Raw genomic sequence first — 19,269 nt, 5'->3', positions numbered from 1 at the left:
GTCGGAAAGCTTTAGGCTCATGGTCATGGCGCAATCGGCATCGCAGTGACTGCGCGGACAGGCTCCGAAGGAGTGCAGCGAAGCAGGAGAGGAAAGCGGTGCCGAATACCGAGAAACGCTGGGGCATGACTCTGCTGCGCCCTGTTGCAAGTTCCAGAGAACTTGTGTCTACATAAACCCTAAACCCTAATACGTTTACCCTTTGAGAGACCCCGCTGTCCTCGGGTCGTTGCTCAGCATCCCCTTGTACTCCAACGCAGCAGTGAATCTATGAGTTGCTGGATTGACCCAAGGAGATGTCGCCTGGTTCCTCGTCACTCTTGCTTCGCTCTCTCTGCCTTCGCACATTCGTAGAGGCGGCCAGTGAATCGTCATAGCATGCAGCCTTCTTCCCTCTTGTTGGTCTCTGTCAAAGAGACTGTGGTTTGTGCAAGAGCGATGCACATTGGGTGAGAAGGAAGTCGAGGAGTGGGTCCTTCGCTTGTTTTTCTCCTGTGTTGAGTCGCCGGTTAGAAAATTTTCGTTGTGGAGGAAGAGGGGCTGCGTTGAGGTTTCGGGAGATATGGCTTCTCAGCTGTCGCGTGCGGTAGCGAGGAAGCTTTTCTCGTTTGGTGCAGGAGGTGCGTCGCGTCTGAGGGTTGATTTGAATCCTTCGCATTTTGATTATGCTTCACTGATGTGTCTGAATGCTGTCTACGTGCATGTGAAGTCCTTCGTTCTAAACCTGCTTTCAGTGTAGTTGTTGGTGTGGCATTATTGGATTTGATAATTACTGGTGTCCACTCTGTTGTGATTTTGAATGTTGTGATTATTTCATTATTTGAAGATCGGGAGATGCACAAGTAGGTGCATGCGGCCTCTTTTTATTTTCAGTTTGTATTGTCACCTTGATCATTATGCATGCGAGAAATTGAGGGCGTTCGAGGATGGTTTTAGTTATTGGACTAAGTAAAAATTTCTCATTCGCATTTTAGTTATGGAACTGATGCATCTCGGATCCGTGGGTTCGACGAGCAATTGTTTCTAAGATTCTCTTTCATTGTGCATGCTCTATGTTCTGTAAAGCATGCGCTCGTGTGCCGTTAAAGCATGGGCTGCCCTGTAACATTCAACATTGAAGGGGTTGGTAGAATTCGATGTAGGAAGTGGCATAGATGCGCAATTGTAAGAGAATTTTTCTATTGCAGTTCTTTGAGAGTCGTTAGCGGAGGATTGTGGGTACATTTTTGTGCTTGTTTTCGCTATTCTGTACCGCAGAAGCTCTAGGAGTGGTCTTTGATCCGCGAAATATGTTAGGATTTGTTGGTCAAGGAGTAAGTTGTATGGCTAACGATCTCATAGACTTTTTGGTCTGATTAGAATTGTTTATTTAACTTACGCTTTTTCTTTTCTTTTTTCCTTTTTTTTCTTTTTTTGTTCAGGAAATCATATGTTAAGGTGATTTCGTGTCTATCGATTGATTGAATCATAATTTTCGGAATGACGATCTTGATTTGGTGATATAGCTTGATATTTTGTAGTTGAGAGCAAAGAGCTCCATGCTAATCGAGTATTAATATTTAAACACTGCTACATTTTTTGTTTGATGCTCTGATGAATACCGATGCTTTCAACATGGTAGCTTTCAAGGTTGCTTAACTCTGGTATATCTCATGGTTTAGTTCGTCGATTTCTGCCTGCAGGGAGGTTAAGGACATTGGAGGCTACCTCTATTAAAACCAAATATTGTAGCACGCAAGGTTTTAATGATTCTTCTCAAGATTCCGTGTCAGAGCTGAACACACAAGGCTTAGAGTTAAATCACAGTTCATCAGATACTACTCCTGAAACTTTTTCACCAATGTCCTCCGTCTCTCCTGGTGGTGGAGATCAATGCAATCAACCAGCAAGTCAACACTATGACAATTATTCATCTGGCCGCACCTACCAGCCTCGTGGTGTCTACAAGGTATTGTAACCACCAGATCGAATGCTTTTGGAAGCGGGATCTGTATGCTTAATTGAGTATTTTCTGTAAAAGTCTCGAAAGAGATGGCACTTCTTAAGATTTTCAGTAGCATACCGAGAGTTTCTAAAAATATCTTTAAGACAGCTTTTCATGATCTGAAATTTTGTGATAAATCTTTAAGTTCATGGGTATCTACGTTAACTATGCGTTTTGTTTTGTCACTAAACATAGGCCATACTCTTGGGAGAGGTTGGTCAAGCTCCCAGTCAAAAAGTCCTGAAGAGTGGACGAGCAGTCACCATTTTCTCTGTAGGTACTGGAGGAATGCACCTCAATCGTAGAATGTTTGATGGGGAGACTCTTGAAGAGTTTGCAGAGCGGAGCAATATGCAGTGGCATAGAGTGGCTGTTTATCAGGAACATATAGGGCATCTCATCCTGCGTTCTATGAAACAGGGGTACGTTGCTTCCAAGTTCCCTGTTGGTTCATGAGACTCGTTTTGAGATAAATGAGTTAGTACCAGTGTTGGAACCGCGTTTCTTGTTCTGGCCTTATCAAGTGTTCATAGCAACTAAAAGAAAGTGGATTTTGATATCGATTTTTTGATCTTATTAGGTCACAGGTGTATGTGGAAGGCAACATTGAGACGAGAATTTACAACGACCCCAATACGCAGAAAGTGAAGCGTATTCGAGAGATTGCAGTACGCCAAAATGGTACATCCATGTTATATATTTGTGTTTAGTTCCTCGTGTTATTTGTTAATATTATATTGTTAAGGATGGGAATTTGAGCAACTGCAAAAAACTCGCATGGGTTGCTTAAGGCTTGTTAAGCCATACGTTTCTTTTACGATGTTAACGTAATTTGTTCTTATGTCTTACTTTTTTCTCTGACAAGTTACTTTTTGCGTTGTTGTCATTCAGGACGCCTTTTGTTCATGGATACATCATCAACAGCGGTGGGGCCACAACCTGGAGGAAATCCTTTGGAGTCACTAGAGCCTATTACTCGTCAGTCAGGAACACTAGATCGACCTCAAGAAGCATAAGTCACTTCGCTCCAAAGCTTAATTTGGCATAGTCATACCATGTGGTGGGGACACCTCGGGTTTCGCCCTTTATCATCTTATCCAGATGTGCTTAAGACGACTATGACGAGAGATTTCACGAATGATGCCTGTCAGTGATCGTTTTGATTCCCACTTAAAGGTATTATGCAGAGTGGTGGAAATAGTAGTTTTGTGTGGTTCCTTATGGTTTTTTAGTCACAGGAAGGTGCGATGTTCCATCTATTATTCTCTATACGCTACATATGATCAAGGATCTTGTTGTTGATGCTGAGCTTGTAACCTTTTTTTTAACCCGCAATTTGATATAGTTGACTAGGTGTACTTTCAATCTTAGCAATCTCCCTATTCGATCACGATTCGACAGTATTCTCTACTCGCAGTGATCTAATGTGACATTCTAATAGTAGATGCACTGAATCCAAAACAAATTTTAGCAGCCTGACGAATATTTCATTGTAATTTACAACGTCAGATACAACAGAAGAAGTATGTCACGATAATGGGTTGTCGTTCCACAGATGATGTGAACGAGATGTGTGTTAGTGCTTTTCAGAACAATCTCCCAGGTTTATCGGATGGACAAGTGCCAAATATCTAATACTGCAAGTGACTGTAGGAATTGATAAGACAATTGATCTTTAGAAAACATTCTGTTTTGGTGGACGTTGAGAACATACATGGTTACCCAGACTTGGTATACGGCAGCGCATGCAGGCTTCTACTTCTCACATATCGATTGCAAGTCCCCCAGCGTTAAAACCATGGAACAATTTGCATAAACAAACATACTGCTGCTGAAGGGTCCAACGTCACGATTTGCTCATTAAGGGGAGACCAACTTAGCTGCTCTGTGTGATGCCTTAGATATATTACATTATTGAATGTAATCTGGCAACCTTTTGACTACAAAATATTACAATATTGGTTGAACCTGACAAAACTTCAGACAATAAGCGTACACATTAATTACACTTGAGCGCTATGCCACAAAAGCTTCAGAGAGGTTTAGCACTGACCGAAGGAGTGTGATGAACCTAGGCAGGTGATGGGTTAAGGGTTAATTACATATTGTACAGTAAGATTTAGACAAGGGTTTGAGGACATACGAGTGAAACTTTGACCTGGGGATAGTTCCTCTGTAATCCCAGCAGATTCGTGAAAAACATTACGTTGTCCATGCTTTTCCGTAATTGTCCGGCATCGATTCTCAGAGTCTGCAAGGCTGGTGCACATTTGAGGAGGGTGGCTATCACGGAGATACAATCGTTGTTCCCACAACCAATCACGACCACGATGTTTTCCAGTCTTGGGAGGGTCATTGCATGCATCCGCATAAAAGCTGCCCCGGCGCCCCCTGCGGTTTGTAGACACTGTATAACAAGTAAACAATCAAACATACTCAGGATTAGAAAAGTACGAAGCAAATCTGCAGCACTCAGGTATCTAGAACATCCGAGTATACTACTCCTTATTCCTCGATGGATATATAATGCTGGTTAATTGTGCTCTATGCCTATCATTCCATGTCTAGGTTCCTCAAACCATTTTGCACATTACAAGGTCGAAACGAAATAAAAAATAACCACAGCGAGTGCACAAGTACAGAGTTCAGAGAAAACCTCAAAAAAATCAGCGCCAATGTGTATGGATACGAGCTCCTGCAAGTGACGGAGTAGTGATTGCAACTGGATAGGGTACTTGCGCTCAAAATAAGCATCAATATGGAGAGAGCGCAAATTCGTCCCCAGTCGAATCAAATGGGTCACAGAATCCAACGCCCATGCCTCTCCGCTTATGTGCAGATTTTCTAACACAGGAAGTTCCCTAATGGTAGGTCGGACATGCCAAATCAGATCAAGATTTTGTAATGTGAAGCCATCTATCACTAGTTCCTCCACATGGCACAGAGACACGGTAACCAGGTTCGGTGCATTGACAGCGACAACAGTGATTGGTGTTGTAGCCACATCCATGTCATTTGCAAACTCCAAGCATTTTAGCTTAAAGGCTGTCAAATGAGGTGTTCGCAGACCCTTGCAGGAGTTTAATTTTAAATCCTCGAGCATTGGTGCGAGCTCCACAAGTTTCTGAAGGGCACTATCACAGATGAAAATCAAGTCAAGATGAAGGGTTACCAACTGTTCAAACCTTCCCGGCAAGATAGGCATCTCAGGGATGAAACCGTAACAGAGGTTTAACCACTGCAACTTTTTACATTCTGTGAGATGGAGTAGCTTCATAGGTTGTGGCTTGACACGGTTTGGATCAACAAGTGTAAGTCGCTCCAAGGAAGTATTTACATGCTGCAGCCACTGACAAACCTGTGACATCCAGGTCACCAGCAGATTCTTCATTATTAAAAAAAGATGAACTTCATGTAAGCTTAGCGTGAGTATTAACTCATACATTTTCAGAACAAGTGTGGCAGTCAAAAACATTAGTAGTGTACCTTGTCCTCTGAAAAATAATCGTTAGGTATCCAAGGCCACACGACTGGGTGGTAAGAGATCTTAAGAACTCGAATGCCATGGGTCATTAGTAACATTTGCGTTACAATTTTTTCCAGGCATGTAGCATTTCTGGTTTTATCCAACTGTTCAGATGAGAGTATTCGAGGCAACACAAACGTTAGAGACAGATGATTTAATCAGAACAAGGAACTCGATGTTTGCAATTTAGAATAAATTGAACACATGTTAAGTGGAGGTATATACTAGTACAAAAAACAAGGAAGTAGCCTACTAACAGCTTCTGCACGAGAAACTCACTTTCTTTTCCAAGAGTTTGAATGACTCAAAAGTTAGAGTATCCACTAGCCTTGCTAGCATTTTCCATCGGTGGCACACTATAGCACATTGAGCAACCATTTGCGCATTCTCAAGTTTCGATAATATCAAACAAGCTATGGAATCAGGTAGCACGTCAAAGCTCGCCATTGCTCCCATGTTACAGACACTGCCAGAAGGCCAATCACCCCATTATTTCACTCGTAGTACAATGGTGGTATTCGCAGATACTCTGCTCAGAATCTTCGAAAATGCCCTAATCATCCTACAGAAATCCATGTACCTGCAAACAATGTTCAAAAGTGGACAAGAGAATCAGAGGGACCTCTTCTTCCCGATTGATTCAAAGTAAAAAGTCTGCTGAACGTTAACGTTTATCGAAAACAACACGAACGCATGTACCAAAGGCAGGACAAAGTCTAATGCATGGATATTTTTCCGTAGCGTTCATGAGTAACTCGGCTAAATATGCTATGGTCACAAGATATTACTGTTCTTAATTAGAAATGGACATCCTTGCTACAGCCAACATTTCAGCGGAGGGCATCCTCCCAATAGGTTTCTTACCACGTTTATCGCAGCTTCATATCTTGTTTATCAGTTATCACCGAGACAAATTCCAGAAGGAAAGATGGCAACAACTATCGGTGCTCTCACTGGCATTCCGCTATTTTCATATAAAACCCTTATGTTTATGAACCATACGAAGAATACTTAATATCAAACACTAGGTTAAAAAGCTCCACTGTAGTCTACCCCATTGAAATGTTTGAAAATCTCCGAATGTCCTGTATTGAGCACCGTGTGTTTCACCCTTTTTCCGTCAGGTAAAGTCACCTACTTCATGCTGAAAAAACATCCTATTCCACTTTCATGTTTTTTTCCATCAAGCATATCCTCTGTAATCAAGCGAGCATACAAAACTTTAGTAACTTTTCACGTATGATACACTTATTCAAAACCCTTCCTACAATAATCTGACTTCCCACGAAGGTGCTGTAAAGAATGTGATCATGGCGAAGCAAAGTGCTGCCCCCTGATTCACAGGTAATAAATTGAAATCCAAAACAATTTCTTTGGAGAACTGAACGCTCCAATAATTATCCAAAGAAAAACATACTAAGCTGGGATTAATGAAAGATAGAGTGCAGAATCATGCGAAGAGAGCCTAACGAGATGGCAGGGCAGTCCAAGAAAAAGGTCAACGGCGAGAATACACACCGAAATTGTAAACTATCAAACTCACTCCATCAATCAAACAAATTCCGTTGCAACAAGAGGCTAGTATATAACGAACCTGGAAGGAATTCAGAAGGTTAACAAAGAAAACACAAACTATTCGTATTCTGCAAGGTCCTTCCAGAAAGGACTAACTTGTAACAATTCACAAAAACTAGAACCAGGATGGTCGACACTCGAGACTCAAGTCTCCAGAACTCTACGAGAAGTCACAAAATTGAGCAATTCGGTGTGACCCAACTCAACCAAACTGTCACGTACCGAAATTGGAAGAGGAACTTCATAGTTGAGACATAAACATTGTGTTCGTCAACCCTCATCCAGGCCGGTCATAACAGTTCAGGAACCAACTTATGAACTACGCCTCAAAAGGCTCTCAATAAGAAAGAAAACCACACATCTCAATGATTCTACAGAAAGAGCGACAACCAGCAAACAAAGTGACCTCAATTTGGAAAATCAAGCAGATGCCCACCTACTCTCCGCACTCGCTGCTCGTAAAATTGCCGTCGACATCACAATCTACGCGACCACACCGTAGCCCAATTTCAGCTATTGTGATGAACACACAACTTGGAATCAAAGTCTCGAAACCCGAGAACACAGCGCAGACGCAAGAAAAAGAAGAAAAGAGAAGAAAAAAGAAAAAAGAAAATAGTTGCAGTTACTACAACGCGACGACGGCGGCCCTCGAAGACTAAAGAGGGACCCAACAAGCAACCAAATCTTACCCAATTGTGGAGAAGGAATTATAGCGAAACCACGCATGCAACCCTAGAATTGAGCTGAGGTGCAATTCATGAAGCATCGTGGACATGGCGCAACCGGATTACTCCACGGTTTTCAGAAGAAACTACTACGAAATCCCTTTGGATACGTGACCAGCCCAGTGATTCAATCTGTACCCTTAGCCGCTAATTTATCCACTAATCCCACTACCTAAGCCTCTTTTCTCTTACTAATCCCTCGTCTGTCGTGAAAGCCGTTTGAAAGCTTGCACAGCAAAGTTGCCCTACTCAGACTTTAATTCTGACAAGTCTTTGGTCCATCCACCAGATTCGCCATCAATTTTGTTCTATTTGAGGATGTTAGACTTGCTTTGGCATGATACTTCGATGCTGCTCTTGCCTGTCGATTTCCCCTTCACGGCGAGATGACGCGTGTGGAACAGCTAGTAAAAGAATGTGGGGTACGTCATGAAGACCAGCTTTTATTGTTAGTTTGGAATGCCAATACTGTGAACAGCAGAAAGTACGTAACGAGAGCAGAGTCAGGGTCAATCAAGTTCCCTACTGATTCAAACAATTTTGTTGTAAGGTAAATTCGAAACTTTGTTGAGTGCTTGCACTTGCGAAGCTGAGATAAGCCTTAGACTTGAGACGTGATTAATCTATGCACGTTCGCCATGCATTTCATGCCTACATTCGACTTCGACAAAACCCCGTTCACACATCCAGTCTAACATGCTAACGGACCAGAAATCATCATACTTCGTGAAGAGAACTCTTCTAGTCTGCTCTCTGTTCTCATTCCTCCTCCTCCTTTTGTGAAACGACGAAGTCTTTGGCAACTAGATACCCTGAGCACACTAAAATATTCAAAACTTTGAAGCTCTAAAACAAAAAGATTGAGAAAAAGGCCTTTCCTCAAGCTGATTATCAACCTGGTGATATTCCGAAAGTGCTCTAGTAGTACCCAATAATGATGTAGTACCTTCCAAATCGCTATGAGTGGAAGACTTTGATGACCACAAGTTCAGCATAGATGACACTGAAGCTTAGCCTTCGGGTGGATATGTCAGATATTTTGCTCTATGACAAAACATGAGTTCAGCATCGCACAGTGTGGGCATTAAAGACTAGATGTCTCTAATATACATCTAGCTTGAAGTCCTAGAGCTTAATCAACACCCACACAGTGTGGGCATTAAAGACTAGATGTCTCTAATATACATCTAGCTTGAAGTCCTAGAGCTTAATCAACACCCACACAGTGCAGTGTATCAACATCATACTAAAATAAACAAAGGCCAACACAGACCCCAACATCACGTGGTCCGATTCATCACCTCCCCATTTCGCCAGATGGAGGTCCCACTGCAAGCGTCAACAGGTTGCACAAGCACACCAAGCTCAGTGTCCCCAACTTCCCATCTAAGATACCAACACCCAACAAAAAACTGCACGAAGAGAAGGACGTTTAGCAATCTGCTCGCCACAATCCACAAATTCTCGCTAGCCAATACGATCCTATATCGTTTTTCAGCAGTTGCACTCTGCTTTGAAATCCTGATGTTGTCTTAACTGACTCTTCATGCTGGAACAGATTCCAGGGAAAGCACAATAAATCGGACGTGCTACTCTTGGCTAGACTGGATAAAGTGACGGTATGTCTAACTAACACTTTAGGTCTGCAAGAGAAACACAGTACTGTATAGAGGAGGCTTTTCCAGTGACACTAATATTGCTCTTGAAGGATGAACAACGAAGGGGATGAAACAAGGAAAGAGTTTCAAAGAAAGAAATAGCACCTAGTATCCCACCTAATCAATCAGTTGCCTTCTGCCCGACATTTGGTTACAGACTAACTTTTACTCAACTTAACAAATTATAAGATATGTTCACTCTCAAGCCAAAAGCTTGGAATCGGATTAGTCAACCGTCGATTTCATTGATCTTCTTTAGAATAAGATGTCGGTCCTACCCGTTTGATGGGCTGAAATGCACAACGCCCAAGTCAGGTGTCGGAATACTTGCATTATTGCTGTCAACAGGATTTTTCCGTTTCGTTTGACCACCTGAGCTACTTTCCTGCAACCATCAAAAAGAATGTTCTAAGAGGAGCATCAAAACTGCAAAAACTAGCATTTGAAGTGACAATTGCAGCGTCGATGGACGCGAGAGCAGCGTCTAAATCAACAGCTTACAAATTGAGTATGTAAGGAAACTGTCTAGTTTAAATCTTCATTGTGATCAGGAGTAGAACAAATCCCTGCTTAAAGAGAGCATGAGAAGTTATAGGAACTTTTCTGAGGTACCCCGCATAACAAACACATATTTTATGGCAAGAAATCTCGATATCTTCTCACTAAAGATAACTTAACATTTTTGGTCCTCAAACACGTCATCAGACGAGCCAAAAGCTTTAAACTCATCTTCTGTGTGATGCATTGTCAACCAGTACCTGGATTCACGAATCTCACGTTGATCAATCCAGCGGCTATGAATAACACCTTAACTATTGTCAATACAAAAAAATTAGAACCCTGGAAAAATAAACAATGATAAAAACTATGTTGGCTAATTTCTAGAAATTCTTGTTATGTAAAAGCAGCATCCAAGACATTGACAGGTGAAGAATCTTTCTAGTCTGATTTTCAAGCTGGCATCTTGGTGTGTGACACGACCTTCATTCACTAGGTCGCTTTGGCAGTAAGATACCAGAAAGAAGATAAAGCTATGTCTCGCACTGGAGCCGCCTAATGTAAAGAAAAACGACCTTGTTTACAATAAAACACTCATCTTCCTCCAGGTCTCACCTTCGAAATCAGCATCAATGTATTTCCAAATTGTAGAGGTTCTCAAATTTCTGTACGGCCCCTTGCACCTACGCATTAAAAATACTCGAAGAGTGAGACCAGGCTGGACTTGAACCAGATTTATGAGCTTGGACCAAGACTCTAGCCACTGAAAGCGGCCTAAATCAATATCTGCTCTCAAAGTTTCTCTAAAACCAGCACATTGTTCCAAAACACACAGAACAGAATAGTAGCCATCTTCAGATTCTCACATAGTCCAGGGCCATCAAACCAATATATGTACGTGCGTATAGGTATAGATACACACACACACACACACGATTGCACAAGAAAGAACTGTCACCATGAAACAGAACTTCCCAGTGACAATAGTTTAGGAAACTGTGTGATAGCAGGGCGTTCTCGCTCACAGGCTATCCCAATTCCACGCCAGGTCTGCAACGTCCGCTTGTACAGTGAACCATTGATGTAAACTTTCCAATCATCAGTTTGATTACCCTTGATAAGTTCGCGAATATCTCTCCCATAATTTACTGGTTGCTTTCAGCAATTCTCCGTCATGTTTTCTAGTCAGGGATTCGTGTATAAGCACGTGCATCAACATTCCTTAGACTTTCACCATGATGCACAAGTAAGATTCTCTAAAGACGAGGCAACATACCTATATCTAATCATTAATTAACTCTAATGGAGCCGAGATGAATCACAATGTGCATTGCACATATCAACATGCTCCAAGAAAAGCAGTCAATCATTGATTCTGAAAACTCGACTAGTCTGGCTCCAATGGATGACCTCCTGTGTTTTGTATCCCTCAATTAACCTCGTGGCATCTTCGTCGTGCCTATTCAGTAATGAGATCGAGTAAGAGCGATTCGCAGATTTCTAGAGTTCTAAAGACAGACGCATGGAGCAACTTCTCCACAACACTGGATTGATAGTTCTGCGAAATAGCATCAATTGATCGAAATGACGCGCCGATCCTGAAACTCGCTTGCATCTATCACTCCACTGCATTGGACGCCACATACTGAACTCCTAACAATGAGCAAGTTTGACATAGCGTTGTCAGCTGTTGCTGGCAGCGTCACCTGCTCTGATGCCGTCCTCAGAGCCAGGTTTTGAGGATTATGGAACAATAGGCAAACACCTAAAGTTTCTACCTATCCAGTAACGTCTAACTTCACCCTTTTGCTCCATTCCGCTTCCTCCATGTCCATCTCCAACTGTATCACCATCTCTCCAACCAAGACTGAGAGAGCTAATCCTTCAGTCCGTGCAGCCAAAGCTCATCTACGTCCACATAGACACTCCTCAAAACTCAATCCAATTACGATTCTCTCGTAACAACAAAACACTCCTCAAAATTCGATACCTCACCGTCTTCAATTCCTCAACCCTTTCCCCCTCACACAATTCCTATCGCAACAAAAACAAAAATCTCTCTCTCTCGCTCGACACCGATTTCTTTACACCATCTTCAAACTCGCAACTCATCAACATTCCTACGAAATCGAACTTCTCGTCAAACTCATCCTCTATGTGTCCCGATGTACATTTCAGGCTTTTGACGGTTTTGATCATCAATGACCATGAGGTCGTGCAGTGTGAACAGGAGCTGTTACTGGGCTTTTTGGCACGGAAATTGGTGGATGAATGGATTTCAATCTTGTGGTATCCACACATTTCTTACATAATGCTTGTTCAAGGGCTCATCATGTCGGTTTAGTGCTAATTGCCTTTTAGTGTTTCATAAGAATATTGTATTCAAACAATTAGTCATGTCCAAGTCATGCTATTATGCATGGTTTGCAGCATTTTACAATGGATTGTTTTCTACACAGAGCATTGGACCAAAGGAATTTATTGATAGATAAAATTATTTTCCTAATCTACTTTTGTGTCCTTTCTTTGAATTTATGTATTTAAATTTTTCTAAAATGTATAACTACTTTAATACTGTAATTATTGATATGATAAGAGTTTTTGAAATATATGACACAAGATCCAAAGACATTAACTTTTAGAATGAATCATAAGAATAATTTCATAGTTTGATTTTTACAAAGCATTTTTAACATATTTATAGCAATGTAATAGTAAAATCAAATTATGTCCATATTTATTTTCACAAAATTAATATCATAAAATTAAAATTTTAAATTAAAATTTAAACATGTAAGGAATTCATAGATGTAAGTACATGTTTTTGCATATTTTATTTTTAAAATTTTAGTTGTTAATATTTAGACAAGTTATTTTTTATTTTTTTTAATACAATTCTAGTATTCTAGTAAATTTTATAAGCTATTTTAAAATTTGAAATATCAATACTTTTTTATAATTGATATGATTCAAGAAATTATGCATGTATTGATATTTTGTTACATTTTATATAGTATAAAACCATGTAAAAATAAAAATTTCAAAAAGGAAATTTTCCAAAGAAATATATACATACATATATAAGATATGATTCTGATCTTATTTTAACTAATTAGGATAAAATACAAAATTAAGTTAAAACTATTATTTTGACGTTTTTTTAATATATGCTATATTATTTCAAATATGATATAAGCTTAGATAGTTATAAACTTGAAAAAAAATCAAAAGCCTCTTTAAATTAAAAGGGATAGAGTGCTAATCAATTTGATCTCAAATGTATATAATCGAAATGCTATAAAATAGTATTTACATAAATATATAGCTCCTATTAGGTATTACAGAATGATGTATGTGACTTTTTTCAATGTTGTTAGCTTGCAGCTTTTCACTCATTAAATTGATTAAAACTGGTTGCATCAAATAATAACATATCAACAAATTCATTGAAAAACATGTTTAAAAAAACATGACATAGAAAAATTTAAAAATTTAATGATTGATTGATTGATTTAGTATTGTGAAAATTCGCAAAAGATAAAGAAGATATGAATATTTTTGCAAATATATAGTGATGTTAGAAAGAAATTTAAAGCTAATGATATGCACACAGCTCTATGTTTTCATACCCAATTTCAGGCTAAAAAAGAAGCCAAACTTATAGAGCATCATGTTTAGATAGGCATTATTCCTAATCAAAACCTGTACGTGAGATTGTGTGTGTGTTTGTGCATATATATATATATATATATATATATAGTTTCAACCCGAAATACACATAAAAAAATTCTAAATTTTGGATCGAAAATCCGCAAGGCGAACGAGAGTTTTAGCCCCAAAGATAGGGACTTGCCTACAATTGGACAGGATGGGAAATGCTCAGTGCCTGCTCTGATTTAGATGTTGAGTGGTGGATTTAGTGGGTTACATCTACAGTAAAGGTATCGCTGTGGAAGCAGAGTGGTTCACAGTGCTCAGGTTCCCAAATGAGAACGGGGGCATGTCGACGATTGCGCAGGTCTGCCACAAGCGAGCAAAGCGTTCACACCAAGACTTGCCTCTGCGCTTCGCTGCCTCTCCCTCGCATTTTACCGAGGAGGGTATGAATCTCTGTGTGATGCCTCACTGATTATCTGCTGTGCCGCGCTTTGTTGCGAATTCCCAGCATGGTGCAGGGCAAGCTCTGAACTGAACACCATGGGGAATTTCTTTAAGGCAGACATCGCGTCATTGTGTTCGGGGTTCTAGTTGCAGGGCAGTTGCGAACGAGAGATGTTGTTGGTTGTATATGCGTGTGAAGTTGGAGCGGCCGGAAATGCTTGAGAATTGGAAGCGGAAAGTTAAATATAGGAGGATGATGGATGGGGGCAGGGGAGCGGGAGACGAAGATGGTGGTGGAGGAGGAGGTGGAGCAGGAGTCGCGTTGGCGACAGATTTGAGCATGTGTTTCCAGTGCGGGAATCTTATTGAGAATACTGTGACCTATTGTCATACTTGCTACGACTTGCGATCGGAGAGCGACTTCCGAAATGAGCAGCGGTGGCGGAATCTCGAGAGTAATTTGTTGGCAGTGGAGGCCGATCTGCAGAAGGAGAGAGCAGCCACGAAGCGTTTGGAAGGGACGTTACAGTCTTTTAGGCATATGTTGTTGCAAGGTATTCATGCCGACGTCACGATCGAGACGGGAGAATTTGACAAGACACCTGCACATCGCGCTGTGCTTGTAAGTATTGCACGCATGCCTCTATATTTTATGCTGCTTCTGAAGCTTAGGGTTGGACCTGCCTGTCAGTTGTTCTTGCAGACGTGGTGCAGCGCATCTCGTTGTTTTTCACTGGTTATGGTGAGGGTTAAGTTTTTTTCCGACTTGATTAAGTTTTAAGGTTATGTGCTCCTTTTCAAATCGCATGTTGGTAATTGTTGTTGATAAGGGTGTATGCTTGAAGCTGATTTAACAGCAATAAAATTACATCACGCAACAACGTTACTAATTGAGTTCAGTGGATTTGCTCTCTCTTCTATTGAAATCTCTCAGCATGTATGTAATGTCGCTCTTCTTTTTAGAGTATGGGCTCTGTTACGTACTGAATCTATCCTCCGCTCTCCGTCAAGTTTTTGTGCTATGGCAACTTGCTTTGAAATGAAACATATGTTTGTTTGGTTGTGTCTCATAGTGAGAATTTAAATTCCATTTTATATACACGTAGTTTTTTTGCCGTAACCTTACAGCTTTCTTACACCATATTATCTACCTTCACGAGGCGGAATTGTTTAGTACAGTGTAATTAGAATTAATTGAAGCTCTTTTATGTTCACACTTTGTTGTATTAATATCCTTACAATGGATTTGTTGGTGACCAGGCTAGTAGATCGCCGGTCTTTAGAGCAATGTTTGAACATGAACTGAAGGAGAAGACCTGTGCCTGCATACACGTCGCTGACGTGCCCACTCCGGCCATGCGCGCTTTGCTGCTCTACCTCTATACGGGTAAAAATTTACATCTCATTCATGTTTAGCCGCTTCACAAACGGAGAATTGCGCTCGGACAATCTAATTGAATTTGGTTTACATTATCATACAATTTCTATTGTGATCTTCGAGTTGATGGATATTGTGACGTCACTAGTAAGGTGGGGAAGTATGTAATAGTACCACTAGAATTACTGCCCTAAATGGTTTCAATGAATCCTTATGCTCAAGCACTACTCCTTTGCCCTCTGAGTTACTAAAACGTAAGTCCTCTGCTTCTGCAGGAGATCATGACGCAAAAGTCATGAAGGAGCACGGCATGGCTCTGTTAACTGCTGCACACAAGTACGACATTCCTGACCTCAAGAGGGTCTGTGAAACGGCAGTTGCGAATGCAGTTCAACCTTCCAATGTGCTAGAGATTTTACATCAAGCACGATTATATGATGCGACTTGGGTAAAAAAAGCTTGCATTGAATGCATTGCTCAAAATTTGAAGCAGGTAGCGTTCACCAAGGAATTTCGTAATCTCGTATACAGAAATGATGACCCAGAAGCTATCCTAGACATAATACAAAGTATTGCCGCTCTTCAATAATCGTTTTCTTTCGCTTCTCTTTCCTTCGTGTTTTCGTCTCTTTCGATCTTATTAACGGGGAGGTGCTCTGTCGGAGCTTCGTAATGCACTCTGTGGAGAACAAGAACCTTGGCGAGGAGAAAGCTTCTTTTGAAGCAGATTGCATATACTCAAAGTTAATGTGCAGTACAGTGTAAAATGTCTGGAAATAGGAAAGTTGTCTATAATTGTCAATCCAGAGAAATAGGTTATTGGTCTTAAACATAGCACTTCTGCTGCCTGCGATGGACCATCAAGAGTTAGTTTGTGTCGTGTGGGATTGCTCAGGTACCAATCCGCACAGATTCTCATTAATTCTCTGTACTATTAAGCATCTTGCTAAAACATATATTATCTTTCGTAAGGATTTAGGCAGATTCTGCATGTCAATCATGCCATAATGTTAGCCCTTTGTTGGTTCTTTGAATATAACTCCAAACGTGTAACAAACGTCACCTACAGCACAGTGTGCGTTTGCCGAAACTATTCCCTCTGCAGTGATCCCTATCCAAGGAACTGCCGTGAGGCATAAATCCACAATTTACCCTTACGCCTAACATGACACACTTTGATCCAGTTTCATTGAATTGCCTACAGACTCGGTTGTCATGCTCATCCAACGAAAGAGGATTTCTTGCTTATCCAACTGGATAGTTGAGGTGGGTTGCCCCCTTTCTTCTAGAGCCCAAATTATTTTGGATTGTTTTTCCTTGGATATGCTACTGAATAGGGGCATTACATTTGACAATATCCATATATGGTGTTGGTTAGGCTTGGTTTTGTTTGTTGCTGCTAAATGTTCTTGTGGTTGTTCTAGCAACATTTTTAGTTGTTACAACTTGCTTAGATGTTAGTTGCAATGTATTTATTTGCAATTTATAAGGTTGATATTGTGAATTGCCTTGTCCCAAGATATATTACTAGTAATAATTCGTCCTTTGCACTTTATAAGGTCAGCATTGTGAATTATTTGAATATATTTTACTTTTGTGGTTGAACATGATTATGTCCAACCTTAACTTTATTCTAAAAATATGAATCTAAACAAACTTATAAGAATAAAATACATCTGTATATAACTAAAGAAGAGGGAAAGAAAACTTATATACATATATATATATATATATATAGTAAAGTAAAGAGATACTAAAACAACTTATATTAATTACAAAGAAATTAAAATAGAAATTCAAGAAATACAAAGGTTATATTAAAGATGCTTTCAAACTTGTATGTATACATAATTCTTAGCAAAAAAAAAACTACATAGAAACTTCTTTGATGTTTTGTTAACTTCAATTTTTAAATTATTTAAAAGAAGTTTCATCCAAAATGATCACCAAAGTTATGAAAATGATGATTAATTAAAACTAAAGAAAAAAAAAATAGTTTAGAGTTTAGACATCTTTATAGATAATTCATAATTTGGAATTTGGCACTTGATGTATATATATATATATATATATGTATATATATTTCCAAGTCTAAAACCTAAATTTTGACTTGGCAAAAGTATAGTTTGGACTTTGGCACTTATAAGTATAAAAACTTGGATATCTTATTTAGTGATCTTGAATCAAGACTTTGGTAATTACAAGATTTGGCCAACTTGAAGTTTGGCAATTCAAGCTTCAATAAGAAAAACCTTTAAGAATTTTGATCTTATTAGCATTTAACTTTAAAAAGACTTACAAATATGTTAATGATTGTAGTCAATTTAAAATCTTATAAATTAATATTAGTAAATAAAAATCTTTTAAAAAAAATAATCATAATTGATCATTAACTCTATTTTTTTTCTAATTGTGTTGAATTTGAAACAACTTGAAACAAACTCAACAAACAAGTAAATTGAACAAAAAATCAAGAGAATTTTGTATCAACTTCATTTATAAGCCACAATAAGAAAAAACTTACTTTTGCCAATATAAGAATAAAGAGCATTGTTAAATTAAATCTAAGATACATTAGCTCAAATCAAACATAAGATTTGAATAAGTTTAATAATTATTAAAGATAAGAGTGTGATTTTTTGTAGATTTTTTGTATACTTGTATTACTTCTAATTAATTACACCAATTTTTTCTTTTCTTAGGTAGCTACTTTATTAATTTGACATAATTTTTTTTTATTCAATAATTTTATTTTTTAAGAAGGTTAGATACATATGATCTATTGTGACATCTTATCCATATCTAAGATGTCTATTGCTTGGATCTTATTGGTTTAAGTTTATGTATTATTTGGATCCTATTGGTCTAGATTTGTTTATTATTTGGACCCTATTGGTTTGAATCTAAAACCTAATTAATCAAGTTGCTTAATATGTTTTTTTTAAAAAAACAAGTATTATTTATTTGATCTATTTTACTTATTTTTATATTTTTTCAAGAAAAAAAAAATATATATATATATATATATATATATATATATATGCATTAGGATTAACTAATTTAGAAAGAATATAAAAAATAATAAGTAATATATGATTAATATAAAAATTTAATTATTATAATATAAAAATTTAATTATTATAATATAAAAATTTAATTATTATAATATAAAAATTTAATTATTATAATATAAAAATTTAATTATTATAGTATAAAAATTTAAAAATAAATTATTCTATTAATAATAATTAATCAATAAATACTAGCATATCTTTCAAAAATAAGTTTTTTCCAATTAGAATTGGCTATTTTAAAATTGACATGAATATGTAAAAGTTAATTATAATAAAATAATAGAGATATATTTCACTTAAATTTTTTATATTACAAAATGTGTAGATAGACTAGAATTAGGTAGTATTAAATTGATTTATATATAACGAATTGATTAGGATAATTTTTATTCTACTTGAAGCTTATCATAGGAAAAAATTTACTAAAAAAAATAAAAAGAATAAATTTTATAATATACATATAAGAAAATTTTAAATACATGGTATTTATGATATTTAAAAGGTTAGATTTATATCACGTTTTTTTATTATTTAGTGAATTTTTTTTGTTGCATAAATATTTCAAGAACTCAATTTTCTGAATTAATTTTTTATGAAGTAAAATTAAATTTAACGCAAATGAAGTTGAAACTCACGTCTCAAATCAGATCATAAGATCAATTAAAAGTTTCTTGTAATTATTATTTTGAAATAAGAAGCATAATTGAGGAAAAAAAAGATAAGAAAAAAAAATAAAGAACAATTAAA

The 19,269-nt window shown here is 38.1% G+C and overlaps 3 protein-coding genes and 1 long non-coding RNA gene across 29 annotated transcripts; 2 read left to right on the top strand and 2 right to left on the bottom strand.

Annotated features, from left to right (window-relative positions):
• Positions 1-211: 211 nt before the first annotated feature.
• LOC112282139 (uncharacterized) lies at positions 212-3,354 on the top strand. Its single transcript, XM_024519426.3, has 5 exons — positions 212-620; positions 1,683-1,948; positions 2,180-2,406; positions 2,565-2,665; positions 2,876-3,354. Exons 1-5 carry the CDS (start codon positions 563-565, stop codon positions 2,998-3,000), a joined length of 777 nt encoding a protein of 258 aa, XP_024375194.1. The 5' UTR covers positions 212-562; the 3' UTR covers positions 3,001-3,354.
• A 462-nt stretch (positions 3,355-3,816) lies between these two features.
• On the bottom strand, positions 3,817-8,682 carry LOC112282138 (F-box/LRR-repeat protein At4g14103). Of its 16 annotated transcripts, none has more exons than XM_090250356.1 (7): positions 7,778-8,682; positions 7,522-7,568; positions 6,375-6,706; positions 5,790-6,090; positions 5,471-5,614; positions 4,641-5,342; positions 3,817-4,391 (listed from the first exon to the last, which is right to left on the bottom strand). In XM_090250356.1, the coding sequence occupies exons 4-7, from the start codon at positions 5,964-5,966 to the stop codon at positions 4,104-4,106; spliced, it is 1,311 nt and encodes a 436-aa protein (XP_090106482.1). In that variant the 5' UTR covers positions 5,967-6,090; positions 6,375-6,706; positions 7,522-7,568; positions 7,778-8,682; the 3' UTR covers positions 3,817-4,103. The 16 variants fall into 16 exon arrangements, with proteins under 16 accessions (XP_090106482.1, XP_090106486.1, XP_024375191.1 ...); XM_090250360.1 differs by having other exon boundaries at positions 5,790-5,976; XM_024519423.3 differs by having other exon boundaries at positions 6,564-6,706.
• Positions 8,683-8,829: 147 nt separating this feature from the next.
• LOC149989248 (uncharacterized) lies at positions 8,830-12,141 on the bottom strand. Of its 10 annotated transcripts, none has more exons than XR_016502893.1 (4): positions 10,836-12,141; positions 10,585-10,652; positions 9,750-9,856; positions 8,830-9,225 (listed from the first exon to the last, which is right to left on the bottom strand). It is a non-coding gene; the product is annotated as an uncharacterized LOC149989248 (long non-coding RNA). The 10 variants fall into 10 exon arrangements; XR_016502894.1 differs by having other exon boundaries at positions 10,928-12,141; XR_016502895.1 differs by having other exon boundaries at positions 10,995-12,141.
• A 1,767-nt stretch (positions 12,142-13,908) lies between these two features.
• Positions 13,909-17,006, top strand: LOC112282082 (BTB/POZ domain-containing protein At1g55760). Of its 2 annotated transcripts, XM_024519273.3 has the most exons (4): positions 13,909-14,692; positions 15,331-15,457; positions 15,724-15,941; positions 16,653-17,006. In XM_024519273.3, the coding sequence occupies exons 1-4, from the start codon at positions 14,258-14,260 to the stop codon at positions 16,707-16,709; spliced, it is 837 nt and encodes a 278-aa protein (XP_024375041.1). In that variant the 5' UTR covers positions 13,909-14,257; the 3' UTR covers positions 16,710-17,006. The 2 variants fall into 2 exon arrangements, with proteins under 2 accessions (XP_024375041.1, XP_024375040.1); XM_024519272.3 differs by lacking the exon at positions 16,653-17,006 and having other exon boundaries at positions 15,724-16,430.
• Positions 17,007-19,269: the final 2,263 nt, after the last annotated feature.

Source organism: Physcomitrium patens, chromosome 5, assembly GCF_059467195.1.
Source record: "Physcomitrium patens ecotype Gransden chromosome 5, ASM5946719v1, whole genome shotgun sequence".
In the NCBI taxonomy this organism is placed as follows: domain Eukaryota; kingdom Viridiplantae; phylum Streptophyta; class Bryopsida; order Funariales; family Funariaceae; genus Physcomitrium; species Physcomitrium patens.
Note: the sequence above shows the minus strand (reverse complement) of the source record. Positions and strands in the feature narration are given on the sequence as shown.

Coding starts and splice junctions, on each gene's coding strand:
- LOC112282139 (XM_024519426.3), top strand. CDS start 563: ATGGCTTCTCAGCTGTCGCGTGCGGTAGCGAGGAAGCTTTTCTCGTTT. Junction 2,407..2,564: donor CTGCGTTCTATGAAACAGGG/GTACGTTGCTTC, acceptor TGATCTTATTAG/GTCACAGGTGTATGTGGAAG. Junction 2,666..2,875: donor GATTGCAGTACGCCAAAATG/GTACATCCATGT, acceptor GTTGTCATTCAG/GACGCCTTTTGTTCATGGAT.
- LOC112282138 (XM_073534065.2), bottom strand. CDS start 7,863: ATGTCCACGATGCTTCATGAATTGCACCTCAGCTCAATTCTAGGGTTG. Junction 5,343..5,470: donor ATTATTTTTCAGAGGACAAG/GTACACTACTAA, acceptor TGGATGTCACAG/GTTTGTCAGTGGCTGCAGCA. Junction 4,392..4,640: donor TTGGCGCTGATTTTTTTGAG/GTTTTCTCTGAA, acceptor CTTGTTATACAG/TGTCTACAAACCGCAGGGGG.
- LOC112282082 (XM_024519272.3), top strand. CDS start 14,258: ATGCGTGTGAAGTTGGAGCGGCCGGAAATGCTTGAGAATTGGAAGCGG. Junction 14,693..15,330: donor CTGCACATCGCGCTGTGCTT/GTAAGTATTGCA, acceptor GTTGGTGACCAG/GCTAGTAGATCGCCGGTCTT. Junction 15,458..15,723: donor GCTGCTCTACCTCTATACGG/GTAAAAATTTAC, acceptor CTGCTTCTGCAG/GAGATCATGACGCAAAAGTC.